A 21,153-nucleotide genomic window follows, 5' to 3' on the forward strand; every position below is an offset into this window, starting at 1 on the left:
TACAACATTCCAGAAAAGGCAAAACTGGAGACAGTAAAAAGACCAGTGGTTGTCAGCAGCTATGGGGGAAAGAATGAGGGATGAAATAGGTGGGACATAGCGGATTTTTAGAAACTACCCTGTAGGATTCCATAATAGTGGATATGAGTCTTTATGCATTTGTCCAAACCCACAGAATGTACAACAGAAAGAATAAATCCTAATGTAAACTATAGACTTTGGGTGGTAATGACGAGTCAATGTAGGTTCATCAATGGTAACAAATGGTGTAAGTCTAGTATGGGATGTAAATTGTGGGAGAATCTGTGGGTTGGGGGGAAGAGGTATGTAGGAACCCTCTGCACTTTCTGCTCAGTGTTACTATTAACTTAAAACTGTTCAAAAAATAAAGTTTATTAAATGAAAAAAAAATCCAAGAGAACTGATAAACATAAAATAAAAAGTAAGTTGCTAGATATACCCCAACCTCCTGGTGCTGCTCCTCAAGTTAATGAAGTCCAACATGTTTTGGGGTTTCTCTGTCACAGTACCTTTACCTGAAAACACACTAAAGAGAGGCAGTATGTGAGGTGGTAATGAGTTGATTCTGGAAGCTGACTGCCTTAGTTCTAATTTGAGCTCTGCCACTTTTTGCTGAGTATACTTTGGACTAATTACTTAACTGCTCTGAGTCTCAGCTCCCATATCTGTAAGATGAGGATAATAATGGTACCTAGCTAATAAGGTCGCTATATATACGTATTGATACAAATGATTAAGAAAGTGATGGAAATACTATAAACCTTCCATGAATGTAAGCTATTATTACTACTAATATTACTGTTTGATTCCATGCTTTTCTCACCATCCCAGATATCATTCCATATAGGATATATATGTTTCTATTTTCTCAAAATCTGCATAGTAATATGCGGAATGAATATGCCAAAATTCATTTGGCCAGCCCCCAAATACAGTGATCATTTAGGATATTTCTCAATTTCACTTAAAGGGCTGATATATCAATTATAGAGAAAGTTCTCCAAAACTACTCCACCATGCCCTTTATCATAGATTTTGCAGCAACTTTACTGAGGTGTCACTTATATTCTGTAAAATGCACCCATTTTAAATGCAGTTTGATGAACTCTATAATATCTTATAAGAATAAGACTACATGGATAAGACAGCTTGAAAAGGTAAATTATAGAAAATGCAAGGTATTAATATTATTCCTATCACACATATACCATTTATTTTCTATTGACTGAGATGCTACTGTCCTGAAACACAGCTGTGGGGAGCAGCTCAACTGCCCATTTCTTTAGCGATGCCCCCAGATTTGTGTCTGACAATGCAGCCCTCTGACCCCTTTGCTTTGGGAACATACAGGAGTGATGCCAACCAGCAGCCTCTGGCCCAGTGATGGGTCAGCACAGGTCACAATTTGAGCCAATGAGATGCAAATAGATTTCTGTGATAGGGCTTCTGAAAAGAAGCATACCTGCTACTCTTCCCATTGGACTTAAAGTGATAAAAGGCCTAAAACTACCTCATCCATCCTGCAACCACAGAGGAAGCAATGGTCTGAGAAAGGTCAACCTAAAAGAGACAAATTAAATAGAGCTAACTACACCCTTTTGAAGCCAGCATCCTCATGATTTTTCACTTCACTCTGTGTTGTAATAAATTCTCCAGTTACTTAAGCCAATTAGAAGGGGTTCTACTACTTGCCAGCAAATGAAGTGTAGCCAGTAGTCAGGCTGAGTGTAGAAAAATTCCAAATTTTAGGCAATGTAAGGAAGGGAATTAAAAACCATCCCTGATGCTCCTCCTATCGCCCAGGGGCAACCAGAGACCACCTACCTCTAGAGTTGCAAGCCAGGTTCCATGGGAGGCAGCCTCACACAGAACTCTACCTGCTGGGGTTTGTTAGGTGAGCTCTTGGGACCCTCCACCCCACTGAGGGGTGGCAGAAGCAAGACAGGGCAGAGGGAGAAGTTAGACTGCAAGCAATGGGGTCACAACAAACACCTGGTTGATCTGGGAGGGGAATTCTGGCCCTGGGAAGACCCTTTAGAGTTGCCCCTCTTTGAGGCAGGGAGCTGCTAGCCTTTTAAACTCCTTCTTCTCCCCTCCCCATACACAAGACTAGTCACTGGATGCAGACAGCCCTTGGGAGGGGCAGACCTTGGGCAAAGCCCTTCTTTTCGTCCAGGGCAATCTCTTTCAAGGGGGACCCAGCTTCCAGCTATTCGTGCTCACACATCCCACACTCAGAAAATGAGTTCTTTAGTCCTGAATAAGAAGGGTCTGGGTGGTACACCGTAGCCCCCATCACATCTGCATGTCTCCTTTTATTTTATTTGTATGTTTTTCCTTTCTTTAGAGGTTTAGGTCATATTTAAATGCTCTTTTATATATTGGTATGATTACCTATATGTAGCATTACATTCTGAGCATTTTCTAATCTTTTTTTTTTCTTTTTTTGAGAGAGAAAGTGCGAATAGGGGAGAGGAGCAGAAGGAGAGAGAGATTATTTTTCTAAACACTTTTTAATGTTTATTTATGATTTTTGAGGGATAGTGGGGGAGCAGCAGAGAGTAAGGTAGACAGAGAGGATCTGGATCTGAAGCGGGCTCTGCACTGACACTCAGGGCGATCATGACCTGAGCCTTAGTCACATGCTTAACCAACTGAGCCACCCAGGCACCAGGAGAGACAGAATTGTAAGCAATCTCCACACTCAGCACAGGGCTTGATGCAGGGCTCAACCTCACTATCCTGGGTTCATGACTTGAACTGAAATCAAGAGTCAGATGCTCAACGAACTGAGCCACCCAGGTGCCCCTTTCTAATCATTATTCAATGAATTGCAAACAGAGTTATAATTCTTGCACACAGTTGCCATAAAGTATTTAAACTTTCTCTTACTATTGGACATTTAAAGTATTTCCAATATCTTTAATCCTTATACATAAATTTTTATTTGCACCTCTGCAACCAGTTTTTAGGGTATATTTCTAGGAGTGGAATTAAAGGGTTGAAGGATATGAACTACTGTAGCATTCTGGCCAAATCACTCTTTGAAATTTCATGTCAAATACATTCTGACTACTGCTACATAGGTCTCATTAGAACCGAATGTTTCTCTATTTTATATCTCGCCAATTGATCAAAAATTATGTCTCATTCTTATTTTGAATTATTTTCCCCCATTTAAAAATATCTGTTTGGAGATTTTTAAATATCTGTTGATTTTTGTTTGTTTTTCATATGCAAATAGTTTGCCCTTTTTAAAATTTGTTCAGTTTTTGTATTTTGTTATCAAATGGTCTTTTATTGATTTATTAAAGCTTCTTTACAGTACACATATCAATCTTGTGTCTGCTATATTTGTTAAAATATCTCTTTGTTACTCAATTGCATATTACTTAAATTAAGTTGTTTCAGAAACTTTAGATAGTAAAAAAAAATCTTAACATTTTTTCCATGTTCTATAAAGACCTTCCCCATCCTGAGACACAATTGATATTCACTATGTCTTCATTGAAGATCACTCTTCACAGACACTCCTTGAAGTGTCTATCACTCAATGTTCTTCCTCAGGAAGGTTCTGCCTGCCTGGGCTGAATCTCCTGCTGATACCTGTTCACAGTACCACATGCGCATTGCTGGTATGCCCTTCACAGCTATAGTTTTACATTTCTATGGGAGAGTTTAAAGACTTTGAAAGGAGAGGGAATACATCTGTATGTCTTTCACCACTGAATTCTCAGAATCTGGCAGAGAATTTATATATTTTCTAATATTTTTGTTTTCAATATTCACATTTAACTCTTCAATCACCTGGGAATCTTTTTTACTATAAAATATGAAGAACGCTTCTATCTTTATTTTGTCCTATGATTTACAATCATTTTTCCTTTTCCCAGTGTTGTGACACAAATTTTATCATATATCACATATGCACATTTATACATACCTTTATACACACATGCACGAACACTACACTCTTACTGTATTGGGAGTCTGTAGGGGAACTCCCTTCTTGTGTTACACTGTTTCTACCAATAACTGTGTCAACACGGCATTGTTTTCATTGTTGTGGAGTTATATTTTTAAAAATTTTTTAACGTTTATTTATTTTTGAGAGAGAGAGACAGAGACAGAGTACAAGATGGGGGTAGGGAGGCAGAGAGAGAGACACACACACAGAATCTGAAGCAGGCTCCAAGCTTTTAGCTATCAGAAGAGAGCCCAACATGGGGTTCAAACCCACCAACTGTGAGATCATGACCTGAGCCGAAGTTGGATGCTTAACCCACTGAGCCACCCAGGGGCCGCTTATATTATGTTTTAATAACTGACTGGACAAATAACTTCTCAATATGGCTTTCTCCCTAAATGTATTGGTTAAAATCACTGATCAAACCCTCCACCAGTAAGACGAGTTAAAACGGTAGCAAGCTCCTTGCTCCATTCTCTTTTCTTAATTTCATGGATTGCCTTTTGGCCAAAGATACGTCCACCTACTTGAGCAATCCAGCCCGATGGAAGACATAGAGATCGTGCTCCAGGGTGCAGTTGTTGAAGGGGACAATCTTCACGAAGTTCTGGATGAGGACAAACTCGGGGGTGAGGTGAGGCACAGAAATGATGCAGAAGTTCTTGTCCTAACGTGATTGGCAACCGGGACACACAGGAAGAGAATTAGAACCCATTTATCACTAAACAAATTCCTGCTGTAAAACACTACAGAAAAAGGAAGTAAAACGTGTAAAGGACAGGGTATTTAAGTTCAATTTTCCTATAATTTGGGAAGTAATCATATGAAGTTCAAGAGGATAAGGAACTGTAAGAACATAGAGAAAAATCTCTGTGAGTCTGGCCAACCTAAATAACTGAATATTGTGAGCAATGGGACCCATTTATTATAGGTCTTTGGTGGAAGTAGGTTTTTAAAGTAAGGTCATTTGTGCTTGCAATTCACTTGCAGTCAGAAGTAAAGCACAGTGTCATAGCAAAGGCCCCATGCTCACTAAGTGACACTGCAACAGCCCTGGTCCCCTCTTCTAAAATGAGACGGTGGTGTTCCAGGCCTTTTCTTCTCTAAAATCCTGTGGTTACACATGAATGGATGGCTGTATTTTATCATGACATGATCCCTTCAGGGCAAACAGATCTGAGGAAGACATGTTTAGTTAGCAGACAAAGGAGGATCCACATGTCCTGACACCTGCTGCTCACCTCTGGGATCTGCACTGCCCAGTATGGTAACCCGAAGCCATGTCTGGCCACTGAGCATCTGGAATATGGCTAGTGGGGCTGGGGAGGTGAAGTTTTAGTTTTATTTCATTTCAATTAATTTACATTTAAATTTGTAACTGACTCCCAATTCAGTTACTGGAGAAGTTTTATGGATGTTGGAACAACTTGGGTATATGAATCTATGCATTCAACTGTAAGTTTTATGAAATCTAAGTGCAGGTCGAGTATTTCTGATGAAAATGTAGAGCACTACAGGTGTAAAATACATATTGGATTTCAAACACTGGGAAAAAGAATGTAATAGATCTCATTAATAATGTTTCATACTGATTACATGTTTAAAGGATTAAATTTGGACATATTCAGTTAAATAAAATATATTATTAAAATTCATTTCACCTGTGTCTTTTTTACTTTCTGTTTAATGTGGCTGCTAGGATATTTAGAATTAGTTATGTGGCTTGAAATTTGTGGTCTCTCGGACAGTGCTGTCCTACACCGTCTGTGTTCTATACATCCCACTTGACCCTCTGCCAGGTGCCTGCAGGAGCGGCGGCCTGCTCTTCCCAGAGCTAATTTGTCCCTTTGGGATCTTGCCTCCTCCTGAACCCTGTGAAGGCATTACTTGTGCTAATCCAAAACCCTGGGGACATTTGTGCAAACCAAAGAAGTGAATCATTGTTTGACTTTATCTTCCTTCTTTCTAGCAAAATAATGCAGCTCCTTTTGGGGGAACTTGAAAGTCAAGTTGTTGAAATACTCAAGCTGAAAATAAGGAATGGGTACCTAGTCTCAGTGGACTTCTTCTGGGAGGAGGACACTATAATGAATTGCTTTGACTTGTATTTGAAGGATTTAAGGATGAATAATAAAGGTATTTTGTTCCTCTCTCCTCATTCCCTGAAATAAAATAGAATTAAACAGTAAAAGTGTCTTTTACCTTTCTAAAGCTAGCATTGCTTTAGAATGCTGAAAATCTGCCTTTACAAGGATTTCAAAACAGGAGTGAATTTAAATTTAGGAAGTTACTTTGGGGCATCCCTAAGGGAAATTGGCTTTGTAAAATCTTACTTTAGGGTAATCTATATTGCTTTATGAGCCTCAAAATGCCTTAAAATTAATCCAAAAAAATTACGATGGAGAACATAATTGCAAGTCTGCATTATATTAACAAAATGAGGAAATGCAATCTATGATTACGTGGGTTTCAGGAAACCTAATTAAACCATATTTGTTTCTTGCCTCTGTGGAAAGAATATCAAGGAAAAATAAAACAATAGATGTTTTGCTTGTAATTAGCCAACTGAAGAAGTCTAGCTATTGACTTGACTTAACTAATAGGTGGGCCATGAAAAAGTCTTTATAAAAATCCATTTTTTTCCTCAATTGTCTTTCGTCCCCACTTTCCTCACTCCAATAAAGTGATAAGAGGTTGATTAGAATCTCCATCCCTTGACAACAATGAAACAGAAATGGAGGAAGAGGACAGGAGTGGAGTATCTTGTTTGCACTGGCTATTTGCCTGGGGCTCATTCACCAAACATGTTGTGGTGGGTTGAGCACCTCCTCTGTGTCAGGCACTGTATCAGGCAGTGCCAACCAGAAAATCAACCACAAGTTCCTACTTACCTACTCTCAGAAAAGCAATGTAATGGTTTCAGAATTCTTTGAGCTGATATAAGCTCTAAAGTAATAGAGCAGTCGAATCCACTTTAGTGTAATTTCTGACATTGTCATGTGCTACCTGCATTCTATTAATGATCTGATTCTATCTCTAAAAAAAATTGTCCATTGAAACGAAACTATTAAAACAGCAATGACAATATCTTCTATTTTTAAGAGTTCATGATATATCATTCAACCTTGTTTTCAGAACACAGAAGCAGTTCAAACTTCAACATTCGTAGCAGTGTAACTGTTTGGACAATGAATATGGCATTTTATTTTTTTATAACTTTTCCAGCTTACAGAATCAATCATATTACTCAAAATTCAGCATGTACTTACAGGAAAAAGACTGAAGACGAAATTCATAAAGTCCAGTGACCTGTAAATGAAACAGTAAGCACTGTCACTGACCTGCAAGCAGATGCAACATCAGTATATATTGAAGGAGATTTATAGCTCTCTTCCTGTCAGGCAGCGAGAGCCAACCACTAGTCAGAATTTGTGTCTGGCTGAACATTAATCAGTTGCAGAAAGTGACAAGCTTCATATGTCAGTAACAAAGTGTTTTCCTAGAACTACAGATATTATTATAGCAACTAATAATCTGTGCATTCAAAAAGCAGCATAGTCATTCTATGACTATAATCCCTCTCGTCCTTTTTGTTAGAGCTGTGGGGGAGACATGGGTATATTACAAGCAACTCTGATCGTTTTCTCTTTTACATGCATAAGATTTTCTGACCAGCTGTGGATCTATAGTCACAGGCAAACCATAATGGGTCACTGAATTTCTGTTTGAAAATTCAAAAGCCACATTTACACACACTCATATCTTAATGCACAGGGACAAATAAATATACACAACAACTCTAGAAGGGTTTATAGGCTTTTAGATGTCTGTAATAAAAAAAAAAAGAAAAAAGAAAAAAAAGATTTCGCCTTCCAAATCCCAAGATTTTCAAAGAAATTGAAAACTTTTAAGAGGAAAAAAAGCACAAGTAAAGCATGGTTCTAAGTGAGGCTAGGAGACTGGGAATGTGTTTCAGTACATCCTCTGAAAAGGAAATGTCCAGCAGCACTCTCAGTCATTTAAAGGATACTCTAAAACCTTCCAGTCCATAAGAATGGGCCAATCTTTTCCTCTTGAAGATTGTTCTGTAGATAAAAAGGTGGAATAGGTGGGGATCCCAAAGGAGACGTGGAATCTAGGCATCAAGGACAAAGATACACTTCCAGACTACAGGAGGCAGCAAGCACTGAACATGGGGACAGGAAGTGGGGTGGCTGAGTGGTCTAGTGGGTACCTGGACTTATCTGACACCATGCCTCCTCCTTCTTGCATCTGCCATGGATTGTTTTCCAGGGTCCCACTAACCCCCCTTTAAGATTTGGGTAAGGCTCCAGCCCCAAATTTGGGGTGGGGAGCATGAAGCCAGGGAGTAAGCTGCCATCATGTCCTGTCTGGCTCCATCCATCAGCTCAAATGAGCACACAGTCCGATCAGGCCCAATGGTGCTGTAGCTAGGAAGCTAGGCTCAAACTAGAATGTCCTCCTCACTAGCTTTGGGTACATAGCCTGAGCCCACCATCCTTTCTTTTGGCCCCCAGCAGGGACACTCCTCTGAGAATGGGGTTCAGTAGCAGGGAACCAGAGGGAGGAGGTAAAGAAAGAAGTTATCTGATGAGGTTATCTGGGATCAAGCCACATTGAAAAATGAGACCTACCACTGGACTTATCCTTTGTTATATAAGGCAATTATTCCATTTTTTAAAAAATTTTTTAAATGTTTTATTTATTTCTAGGAGAGAGAGAGAGAGAGAGACAGCGTGAGCAGGGGAGGGTCAGAGAGAGAGGGAGTCACAGACTGAAACAGGCTCCAGGCTCTGAGCTGGCAGTCAGCACAGAGCCCGACGCGGGGCTTGAACCCACGAACCGCGAGACCATGACCGAAGCGAAAGTCGGACGCTTAACCGACTAAGCCACCCAGGCGCCCCCAATTATTCTATTTTTAAAAGCCAGTTTGGGCTGGATTTTCTGTTACTTTGCAACCAAAAGACTCCAGACAAGCAGCAATCTAAATCTAAAGCCCCCCCTCAAAATGCAAACATTACAGAATGGAGGGCTGCATGAGATTACATAAGTGACAATTTTCCGGATCCCCAAAAGTTACACAGATGAGCCAATACCTGGGCAGCCCAGGTCTGTAGTCCTTACCCAAATTTTATGAACTAAAATCTCTGGAAGTGGGGCCCAGAAATCGGTGCTTTAAAAAAAAAAAACCCAGGAAATCAGGATGTGAGGCCAGGTTTGGAAACCATGGGCTCCACAAGATTAAAATGTGAGGCCACCAATGCTCTAAGAAGTCTTACCATAATAGACAACCTGGGACTGGTACTTGCCTTGCTTCATACTTCTCCTCAATACAAAAGAGCTGAATACAAAAAGCAGTTGAGGCTCCCTTGTAGATGGGGCGGAAGGAGCTGGACTCCTCGGGCAGCGAAACGGATCCCAAGCTCAAACTGCTGATGTAGTAATCTGTATCACCCACAGTGGACTCCTGACTGAATTTTTCTGTGTCCTAGAACAAGGAGACAGGTGGAACCAAGTAGAAACCCTATTCATTTTCTGCAATGTAATAGGCTAGTGGTTGCATCATCTCTACATTACACGGTCTCCCTAGGACAGATGTGATAGTCTCACCTGAATCAAATCATCCTGAGCCAGGCCTAGTTTTAAGGAGACGTTCTTAACGAGATATTCAAGATTTATAAAAGGACTGAAAGAAGTCCTCACATGAAGGTCAAAAAATGAATCGTTTCCATTAGTCTTTCATATAGGATCTGTATTTTAACTACAACATTGGGTAGAAGCTAGAGTGTGGTAGTATTATATTCATATTAGCTCCATAAGCAAACTACCTCTGTCCTCCAAAGTGTTTTCAATGTGATTTTGTACTACAAGAATTTTGGATCTGGGGACTCTTTGGGCGGTTTAGTGATGAGGTGGAACCCAGGGATGTTCAATTGCTGGGACCCGCCCAGAAAGTTAGCATTGGACCTTCCTGCCTCATTTTAAGGACATCCAAGAAGATGTTACAAGAAAGAAGATTTTAGAGGAAAATGATTCATTCTGAGAACCTCCTTGGAGTTCTTTTAAATCAAAGTAATACATTAAACATTAAAATAATAACAGCACTAAAAACTTATAATGAAAATGAAGAGTCTCTTCTCCTTCCCATTGCCCTTCCCATTGGGTAGCCCTTTGAACCTTCCCATTTCTTTGGTATTTATCTCCATGTTTCTGAATATGTGCTAAATGCTGCTATTTCTTAATTCCTCAGTTTTTGAAACTCTCTACTGGATATTGATGTGGTGGGTAGATGTAACCTTGTGCTACCCTCTTCCGCATATCCTATCTCCCTGTGTCTCAGTATAATTAGAGCACAATTCAGGGCTAAATCAGTAAGTAGTTACGTTGTTATGAACATGTAGATATTATGGCTGGCTTTGAGAAAAGAACTATAACAGGACTATGTTATTTGTGCACTTTGTTTTAATTCACTTAGTTTTTTAATTCTTTCACACACTTTATTAGATTTGCTATATGTTTGTCGGTATTATTTCCTAAACAACCAGGCATTTGAAATAGCCTATAACTTCATTTCTTCTCTCCCCATCCTCTGATTAAGCCTTGTTCTATCTGCCTACTGCCCCACCTGCCTTCTTGTTTTCCAGCTCCTGTTTCCTATGTTCCGGTCTTTTCTTTCCCTCCTTTGTTCATGGTCATGCCCTTTTATCAGTGGAGCACATTTCTAGTTCCATAAAATAAACAGTGNCAGGCGCCCCAACAGTGCTTTGTAGGTAGCAAAACTCCACAGCCACTGGCTAACTGGGGCACTTCATAGGGTGATGAGACATAGACCAGGCATTGTATCGGCTAGCCACCTCCAGAAGCACTACCTGGAGGCCTTTTCTTTGGGGCTGTCAGGTTTTGGGAGGAATTTAGTTCTCGAATGTCTTGCATGAGAAACTGTGATAGGCAGAACAGTGGCTCCCTAAAATGTCCATGGCCTAATCCCCAGATCCTGTGAATGTTACTTTACAGGGCAACAGAGACTGGGCAGAGGCCATTGAGTGAAGGATTTTGAGACAAGAAGATTACCTTGGATTACCTGGGTAGGCCCAATATAATCAGAAGGGTCCTCATAAAATAGAGGCAAGAGGGTCAGAGTCAGAGATTGGAAGATGCTACGCTACCAGCTTTGAAGATGGAGGAAGGCGCCACATGCTAAGGAATTCAAATGGCTTCCAGAAACTGGCAAAGGCAAGGGGATGGTTTCTTTCCCAGAGCCTCCAGAAGGAACAGAGTCTTGCCTGTACCTGTATCTTAACACAGTAAGACCACTTTGGGGTTTCTGACCTCCAGAAGTATAACATAATAAGTGTATGTTGTTTTAAGACACTAAGTTCATGGCAATTTGTTACAATAGTGATAAAAAACAAACAAACCTAATACAAAGATCTGGCTTCCAGTATTTGGTAAAGATGGTAGGAGGAGAGGGCAGGGATTTCTCCATTTGGTGGAGAGTTTCACTTACCCATCTATTCTGTCTTTCCCCATTACACAATCTCACACAGTGCAGGCTGAACCTAAATTTGGAGCTGTTTCTGTCCAGAGAACCGTCATCTATTTCTTTCCCTTGAATATGGCTGATGAGCCAAGTGCTGTTTGCAGAGACTCTAGCGTCCCCAGCACTGCAGAGGAGACTGTCAGACCCCTTGTTTCAGCCTGGTCCTTGCCCTGGCTCCCAGAGGGCTCAGGCCCTGGGACTTTTGTGGACACAGGAGGAGAAGGCACTTGCTTTCTGCTAGTCCCTCCCCCTTCAGTGGTGCTGGACTTTCTCCTTTCTCTGCTGTGCTAAGCCAGTGTAAACTCCTCCATCGATTTTCTTCATTCTAAACATTTTGAAAGGGCTCACCTTCCAATATCTCCTCTCCTCGTCTTGTTGTCTTTGTGGATTTGCAGTCTTCTTATTGTTTTATAGTTATTTCCATGTTTTTTTTTTTTCCAGAAGGGAGATGAGATCAACCTACCTTGTTGACTCAGATGCCCTCTGGGGTTCCAGTATATCTAACGCAGAGGGGACCATCCTGTCCCCTCCTCCACATCCTTGTGTGGGTCCCTGCAGGAATAGCTGCCCTCTTAGAAACAGAGCATGCCTCACCCTCTGTTGTATGCCTCACTCTGTCCTTCCTGTGGCCTGAGGGGTCAGTGCCCTGGTGTGGGTTTCCCCAGAAGCAAACTGAGCTCAGTTTATTTGGGGAGTGATGCGAGGAAATTCTGCAAGAGGAGTAGGGAAGTGAGCCAAGGAAGGGAACAACACCAATGTAGAGTGTCCCACTCAGTCCTACTGAGATCCCCAAGAGACTCTGGGGAACACACCTCAGACCTGACCCCCTAAGAGGCAAAGAAACTGCGGTGATGATTCTCCAACTGCCTTTAGTCATTGTCTGATGCCTGCTCCCCAAAGATTCTGACCTGCCTGCATGCACAGTGCTGGAAAAAGACCAAGGCACCTGAAGTCCTCACCCTTGGGTGCTGAGGAATGAGTAGGGCCAGAAGGATATGGGTGGGATCCCATGGCATATGCTAAAGTGAGATTCAGAAAATGGACCTGTGCCTGCCTGGTGCACTCTCTTTCTAATAGCACATCCTGCTCCTGACCTGCTTTCTTCTGTCTTGTACACTTTGCCCAGGAGGGCAGACCCTGTTCCAAGGGTGAAGTCTGTCTCCAGCCAGCTATGTACACTGAATTCAGTAGGGGGAAATAGGAAATCCACTTGTTACAGGTCCAAGCTTTGTTCTCCAGTTCAGCTTTAGCCATTATAAAAGGTACTTTTATCCCCAGCTGACTTTGGTGTAGATTTCCTAATTGCACAGAATCTGGAGAAGAAAGGGGTATCAAAAGCTGGCAGTCTCTCAGAATGCCCATGTCTGAGATTAGTGTTAATGTGTCCCAGGACTTCCATGGAGATGACTTGACTTCCCGTTTCCCTCTTCAAGGGCTTTCCAGATTTCTCAGGTTGACTCATGAGCCCATAAGGCATGCCGGGGAATCCACTGAAAGCTCAGAACTACGCTCAGCACCAGAAAATGAAAGTGTCTGAGGGGCGCCTGGGTGGCTCAGTCGGTTAAGTGTCCGACATCAGCTCAGGTCATGATCTCACGGGTCGTGGGTTCGAGCCCCGCGCCGGGCTCTGTGCTGACAGCTAGATCAGAGCCTGGAGCCTGTTTCAGATTTTGTATCTCCCACTCTCTCTGACCCTCCCCTGCTCATGCTGTCTCTCTCTCTATCAAAAATAAATAAAACATTAAAAAAAAAAGAAAGTGTCTGATTATGGCACTCTCCCACTTAAAACTCTCAAAGCCTTCCTCTGCTCCTTAGGAAAAACTCAAAATCCTGAGCAGGGTCCACAGAGCCCTGCTAAACTACGTGAACCCTTAGGTTTCTAGCAGGAAACAAAGGGCTCACTCCATGGAGCAGACACAGGAGGTTTAACAAAGGACCATGGGTGAAGGTGTAGGCAGGGTGAAGGGAAACCAACAAAGGATGAGGAAGTGCCTCAGGGACGGCAGCTGGCAGAAGATGCTAGCATCGTTTGGCCCAATTCTGTAACAGGAGAGAGCAGTTCCTGGAACCTGACAATAATATATATATATATATATATATATATATATATATATATATATATATATATATATACATATATATATATGAATGATACAAAATACATACAGGTGTGTGGATGAGCATGTATGTGGGCAGATGACACATGTAGAGAAGACTCTTACAAATGTGTTGCTCCTCCAGAATGCTTTCTTGTGGGACAAAGGGAAGAAGAGGAAAAACTGTATTTACTGAAATCATTGTCAATAATTAATGTAGAGAGTATAACTTCTAGGACCAAACTGTACATGGGATAAAGAATAAAGGATTCATCACTATGGAGGAAGGCCTGATTGAGGGAGGCTTTGTGGAGCAGGTGCTAAAGGTGGCAGACATGAACTAGTAGAGAGAGGCAGGGAGACCTGAAGGAGGAACGGGCACACCAACACTCAGTAGAGAGCAATGAGCCTTGCAGGGAGCCAAGCAGCAAGCACGCAAGGCCCTGGGCAAGCCCTACCTCCACTTCACTAGCATTTCTGCTTTGGACTGTTGATAAACGCTCCTCAACTGGGGTTTCTTCCATGATTTTCCCCTGCAGATGACAAAGGCAAGACATTTAATCAACACCTGCAATGGTTCAGTGCCCAAGATCTAGGACCAGCTGTCTGGGTTCAGATCCTGGCTCCACGGCTTACTAGCTTGGAAAGTCATGGAGCCTCCGATACCTCATCTGTAAAAAGGGGCTAAGAGCAGCACCTACCTCACAAGGTTGTTAGGAGGATAAAATAAGAACAGATAGACAGACAGGTGCCAGCACAGTGCTGGCTCCTCTGAATTCCCTATAGATGTTAGTTATTATTTCATTATTCTTATTCTTCAGTGTATCTTGAAAGCTGCACTTTTTCCCCTCAACTGCTTTACTGACAGTACCTTGAAAAGTTGTAACCTATACATGCAACCATAAAAATGTCACAATAAAAATAATGAAGAGCACCCCCAAAAGCTTCCGTGTTTCTAGAAGCCCCTCCCTCCCACCCTGTGCTACCCAACCAACCACTGGCAAACAATGATCTGCTTTTTGTCACTATGGATTATAGGCTGAGTCTATTTCTGGATCTTCTATTCTGTTCCATTAATCTATTTGTTATCCTTGGCATCGTCATCACACTGGCTTAACTACAAGAACTATATAGAAAATCTTGAAATCAGTAGTATACATCCAACAACTGTTCTTTTCCAAAGTTGTTTTGGCTATTCTAGATCCTTTCCATTTATCAAATTTTCAATTTCTATAAAATGTTTTCCTAAAATTTTGACTGGGAATGCATGGATCATTGGGGAAGAATTGACATCTTGATAATCCCAAGTCTTCAAAACCAGGAAAGTGGAATCTCTCTCCATTTATTTAGGTCTTCTTTCTCTCAGAAATGTTTTTGCAGTTTTCAGTGTACAGGTCTTGAACATCTCTTGTCAGATTTATCTCTTAGTATTTTGTATATTTGTATTATTCATAAATGGTATTTATTTCAATTTCTGATAGTCATTTACTATTATAAACAAATAAAATTGAACTCTGCAATTAATTTTGTATGCAACTTGCTAAATTATTTACTAGTTCTAATAGCTGTTTTGTAGATTCTAGATGATTATGTTATCTGCAAATAAAGAACAGTTTTAATTCTTCCTTTCCAATTTGGATGCATTTTATTTCTGTTATCTTTTTTCACTGGCTTGAACTTCCAGCATAATTTTGAATAGAAGTGGTGAGAGCAGATGTTCTTACATTGTTCCTGACCAGAGTGGAAAAGCATTTGGTCTTCTATTAAGTGTGATGTTAGCTACAGGTTTTTCAAAAATAACATCTAGGGAATTAAAGAAATTCTTTCTGATTCCACTTTTTCTGAGATTTTCAATGTCTAATTTTCAAATGCCTTCCCTGCATTTTTAAGAGAATCATGTTGGTTATCATTTTTAGCTTATTAATATGGTGGATTACATTGACTTGATTTTTTTGTGTTAAAACAGCCTTGCATTCCCAGAATAAAGCCTACTTGGTCATGATATACTATCCTTTTTATATATTGATTCAAATCACTAAAATTTTTATTAGGATTTTTCCATTGATGTTCATTAGAGCTATTAATCTGGAGTTTTATCTTCTTATAATCTCTTCTATTGTCAGAAAACATACTTTATATGACTTAAATCCTTTTAAATTTATTGAGATTTATTTTTGTGGTACAGAATACAGTCTACCTTTTTAAATGTTCCATGTGTACATGAAAAGAATGTGTATTCTGCTGTTTTGGGGATAGAGTGTTCTTAAGTGTCAATTAGGTCAAATTTGTTAATTGTCTTCTTAGGATCTATATTCTTATTGATTTTCTATTTGTTCTATCAATTACTAAGGGAAGGATTTGCAGTTCTATCAATTGTTGCTTCATGTGTTCTGAAATTCTATTAGATGCATAAATATTTAGGATTGTTATGTTCTCTTGACCTTTGTTATTTCTGGTAATAGTCCCTGTTCTGAAATCCACTTTGTCTGAAATGAATAAAGTTACTCCAGCTGTCTTTTGATTAGTGTTAGCATGCTGTATCTTTTTGTATCTTTTAGATTTGAACCTATTTGTATCTTTATATTGAACCTATTGTATCTTTGTATTTGTAGTTTGTATTTTTGTAGTCTGCATATAACTGAGTCTTTTTCATCTAATCTATTTCTGCCTTATATGATCTTTAGGATAGTCAATGTATATTACATTTAATGTAGCTATCAATATGGTTAGGTTTAAGACTGCCATCTTGCTATTTGTTTTCTATTTGTCCTTTTTCTGTATTTTTGCCTTCTTTTGCATTAGTTGTATATATCTTTTTAAGGATTTTATTTTAAGAACTCTCTACACTCAACATGGGGCTCAAACTCACAACCCTGCAATCAAGAGTTACATGCACCACTGACTGGGCCAGCCAGGTGCCCCAGTAGTATATTTTCATGATTCCATTTTCTCTCTTCAGTAGGCTTATTAAATATAACCCTCTGAATATGATTTGTAACTTCAAATCTTTTTTAGTTTATGGTATACATCTTTAACTTATCACATCTACCTTCAGGAGATATTATACCACTTCAGGTATGGTAGAAGAGCCTTCAAATAGTATATTTACATTTCTCCCCTCATGGTCTTTGTATTAGTATTGCAATACATTTCATTTTTTACATTTTCTATATAAGCCCCTCACTATGTTGTTTTTATTTTATGTAAATAATCAATTATCTTTTAAAGAGATAGAAATAAGACGAACAAAATCTTAACGTTTACCCACCAGTTACCATTTCCAGGGCTAGCCATCCAGAGTTCCATCTGGTATCATTTTTCTTCTGTCTGAGGACTTTGACATATCTTGTAGTATTCATCTGATGGTAATGAGCTCATCCACTTTTTGTGTGTAGATGAAAATCTTTATTTTACCTTTATTTTTGAAAGATACTCATAGGTGTATAATTCTAGGTTGACAGTTTATTTTCTCCCAGTTATTTAAAGATGTGATACATGGCCTTTCTTCCTGCTTGCATAGTTTCCAGTAAGAAATTTGCTGCAATCATTATCTTGGTTTCTCATTTCCCAACTTGCCTCTCCCACCCCATTCAGCTTGCTTTGAAGATTTTCTCTTTATCACTGGTTTTCCACGATTTGATTATGATGGGTTTTGGTCTGGTCCACTTAGTGTTTCTTGTGCTTGCTGTTTACTGAGTTTGAGTCTGTGGGTTTACTGTTTTCATATAATCTACAATGTCTTTAGTCCTATTTCTCCAAATATTTTTTCTGTTCCAGTTGCACACATATTAGCTACTTCTTAACCCACAGCTCACTGATACAATGATCTTTTTTAATTTTTAATTCTCATTTCTATCTCAAGTTTACTAATCTTTTTTCTGCAATGTTTAATCTATGCATAATCCAGTGTATTTTTCATCTCATGAATGAATTATAGTTTTTACGTCGAGAGGTTTTATTTCGGGTGTTTTTATAACTTCTATGTCTCTCAATGACCTTTGAAACTTAGTTAGAATAGCTATTTTAATGTTCTTCTCCACTAATTCTAACACCTGCTTCAGATCTGCGTTGATTTCAATTGGATGAGTTATCTCCACCTTACACATCATATATTCCCAGCTTTTTGAGTGTCTGGTAATTGTTTTATTGGATTCCAAATATTGTCACTTAAACTGGGTGTTAGATAATTTTGTACTCCTATACCTATTCTTGAGCTTTGTTCTGGGACTCAGTCTCTTGGGAGCAGTTTGATGCTTTCAGTTCTTGACCTAAAGATAGGTTAGACATGAATGGAGCAGTACTCTCTCTAGAACTAATTATTTTCTACTACTGATGCAAGCAAGACTCTTCTATGTGCTCTCCCAGTGCCTTGTGGGTCATAAGGTTCTCCAGTCTGGCTGATGGGAATAGGCCCTAGTTCCAGCTTTGGATGAGCACTGGCACTGTGAACTCTACTCCTCTGTGGAGGTTCTATCCTCAGTCCAACCTTCACTATTTCCTTTTATGTCTTGCTGATCAGTCCTCAACTGAATACACAGGGGTGACCCTCTGCTGGTGTCTAACATCTCTGTGCAGCTCTCTCCTCTCTCGTACTCCATCCTGAAAACCTTAGTGGCTTTAGTCTCCATGGGTTTACAGATCTGCCTCCTCAACTCAGGGAGTCCATTGGGTTCCCACTGGGTCTTCCTGCCCTGTTCCGTGGCCTCAAACTTTTCCAAGGCAGGAGGTAGGGGCAATTAGAGGGCTTACCTGGCTTGTTTTCCATCTCTTGGTCATCACTCTCCTTGGTTACCTGATAAGCAGTGTCTTAAAAACTGTTATTTCATACATTTTGGCCACTTTTTGGTTGTTTCGACAGGAGAATAAATCTAGTCTCTGTTACTCCATTTTTGCCAAAATTAGAAGTCCTTTGTACTAAGTTTCTTCTTTTTAATTATTAGTTCCATTCATCAGCTTCATTTCCCTTCATGGACTTAATCCATGTCATACAACCTTCTTTAAAAGGTTTAGGTGTCCCTCATTTCCCTCCTCTGGGATGCTTCCCATCCTCCTTTCCACATAATGAATTAGGGCTTTCCTCTCCCCCCACTGAATACCCTCAGACATAGCAGAGTGCCTGGCCATTGTGTATGCCTAACCTCCATTCAGAAAATAAATCAGCACTTGAAATAAAGCAGCCAACCAGCTACAGGTTGAGTCCTGGGGCATAAGAATGCATTTTCCATAGAGAAAACATAGAAATCTGGGAGGACAATCCAGGTGGCCTAATACTAAGATAAAAGTCCTCCCTCCATCTTCCTGTTCCCAAGATTTTCTTTGCATGAGTTGATGGGCAAGGGGAAACACTGTTTTGCTCAAGGTTGAAAAGGAGAAATAAAAGAGAGTTGGAAGCTGCAGTCCAGAAACAATGGCTTTGAACCTGTCTGCTCTGCCCCCTGCCCTTATCCTGGGCTCGGGGAAGGGTTCTGGGTCTGGCTGGACAGAGAAGTCAGGCAGACCAGAAGCTGAAGGAGCGTGCAGAGAAACACACCTTGGGATTCTGGCCAGACACAGTGCTGATGTAGGACCAGGGCAGCAACATCAGCCTAAAAGAGAGCCCATTTTCCTCTCCACTCACTAGGTGAGGCCTTGTTCCTGAGGACAGGGGAGACATGCTCTGAGGCCCTGCATGAGTATGTGAGGACCCAGAGCCCAGTGTATTTGGGCATTTATATTACTGTGGTCAGAAGTTGGCAGTACCGGAACAATGGGTGGATCCATTGGCTTGGCTGCCATTTCCTATGTAATCTATTACGTGGCTGACTGTGGCCTCCTTTGGTGTGAGTTTCACTCCTTTAGGTTAGGGCGGCAGGAGCACAAGCAGAGCTCTGGCAGCAGGGGCGCGCAGGTCACCCTGGCAGCAGGAGGTGCAGGTGGAGGTGGGGCTCCTGCTGAGGCCAGACGAAGGCAAGTGGAGCCAGTGGCTCTCCAGAAGCTGTGTTGGGCATCTCTATAGCTTCCAAAGCCCAATCAGGCAGGAAAGAAAACAGGGCCTCATCTGACTATGTGGGCAGTGTCTAAGTCCCTTCAGTATGTCTGGATTTTCTACCTGGCTTTAAATGAGCAGCTTTATCTGCCTTGGCTTCCTGAAATTAGGAGATGAGTGAGAAGGGAGGACGAGCAGGGATGAAACTCCATTCTGCCCCGTATTCTTGAAGCCAGTGGTGAGGCTCTGCTTTGTCCGTTATAAACAGGCACCCAGCGTTTCCTCCGGCCTGCTGTCTCCTCAGTCTTAGTGACAGTGAGGCCTTTTCCACATCAGATCACAACTTCTTGGTGATGAGCCTAGGTCTAAGAACGCCCCTGACCCCACAACACGGACAGCTCGTAGGCCTATCCCGGGGCCCCAGGCATGGGTGAATGACCTCCGTTACCTGAGTGCTTTCCATAGCCTCTGGAATGACATGCTTCTGTTGCTCCTTCACCATTTTCAGGAAACTGTGGCTGCTACTACTGAGCTCAGCATCTTTGAGAGAAAGTGGCAGGAGGACAGAGAATAGATGATAAACATCTGCACAGCCATGGGGCATTGGAGACAGCATGGTAATTAATGTGTTTCTAAACTGCAGCACATCTGAAAAACTGTAGTGCAGACAGCAGTACCACAAGGTGGGAAGCACAGCACCACCCCCCAATTCTGACCTCGGGTGCCCGTATGGGTGTGATGGGGATAAAGTGATACCTGCCGGTATAGGAGCTGTGGGAACAAAGTGATCGCAGCAACAATAGGCCTGGCCTTGCCCACACCCTCGGGGTTCCTGAACCATTGGCCTCTTCAAAGGAGATCCCTTTCAAGTTTACAAACAACCGATTAGCAACTTTCTGGGCAGCAGGCTTTGAAATGATTTGGAAACATGGGTGCTGAAGATTAGCATAAGGGCTGCTTTCCCTTTGTTTGAAAATAGTATAGCATGCAGTCGGACCGTGGTCACTATTTTCACTTCTCTACTTTCCAAGCAAGAAAGTACTGTTTCAACTGTTCTGGAAAGTCAATAATCAGAGTAGTGTATATGTATTTAACCTTCACTAAAATTTACAATAGGAAAAAAAACTTTCCCATTTTGCCTACAAAGCTCTTTTTTCCTTTCCTCCTTCACTTCCTCCTCCTTCTGCATTCTTGTCTTTCTTCTTGCTCATCTTTCTTCTCATCCTTCTAATTTCTCTTCAGGTCTTCCTGCCCCTCTGTCTTTCTTTCTTTTTTTAATTTTTTAATGTTTTATTTATTTCTGAGAGAGAGAGAGAGACAGCATGAGCAGGGGAGGGTCAGAGAGAGAGGGAGACACAGAATCTGAAACAGGCTCCAGGCTCTGAGGTAGCTGTCAGCACAGAGCCTAACGTGGAGCTCGAACCCACGAACCGTGAGATCATGACCTGAGCCTGTGAGATCATGACCTGAGCCGAAGTCAGACGCTTAACCGACTGAGCCACCCCCAGGTACCCCTCTGCCTTTCTTTACCACTTTGTTGATC

The 21,153-nt window shown here is 41.1% G+C and overlaps 1 protein-coding gene across 1 annotated transcript in view; it reads right to left on the reverse strand.

Moving 5' to 3' along the window:
- Positions 1 to 21,153, reverse strand: part of CFAP61 (cilia and flagella associated protein 61) — a 273,021-nt gene that overhangs the window by 172,444 nt on the left and 79,424 nt on the right. Inside the window, exons 8-12 of the mRNA XM_077750174.1 lie at positions 20,059 to 20,150; positions 14,104 to 14,178; positions 9,319 to 9,497; positions 7,258 to 7,297; positions 4,516 to 4,655 (exon numbers count right to left, since the gene is read on the reverse strand). Of these exons, the coding sequence (XP_077606300.1) occupies positions 4,516 to 4,655; positions 7,258 to 7,297; positions 9,319 to 9,497; positions 14,104 to 14,178; positions 20,059 to 20,150 (526 nt within the window). The remainder of the gene's footprint in view (positions 1 to 4,515; positions 4,656 to 7,257; positions 7,298 to 9,318; positions 9,498 to 14,103; positions 14,179 to 20,058; positions 20,151 to 21,153) is intronic.

This window comes from Crocuta crocuta, unplaced genomic scaffold, assembly GCF_008692635.1.
Source record: "Crocuta crocuta isolate KB4526 unplaced genomic scaffold, BGI_CrCroc_1.0 scaffold209, whole genome shotgun sequence".
In the NCBI taxonomy this organism is placed as follows: domain Eukaryota; kingdom Metazoa; phylum Chordata; class Mammalia; order Carnivora; family Hyaenidae; genus Crocuta; species Crocuta crocuta.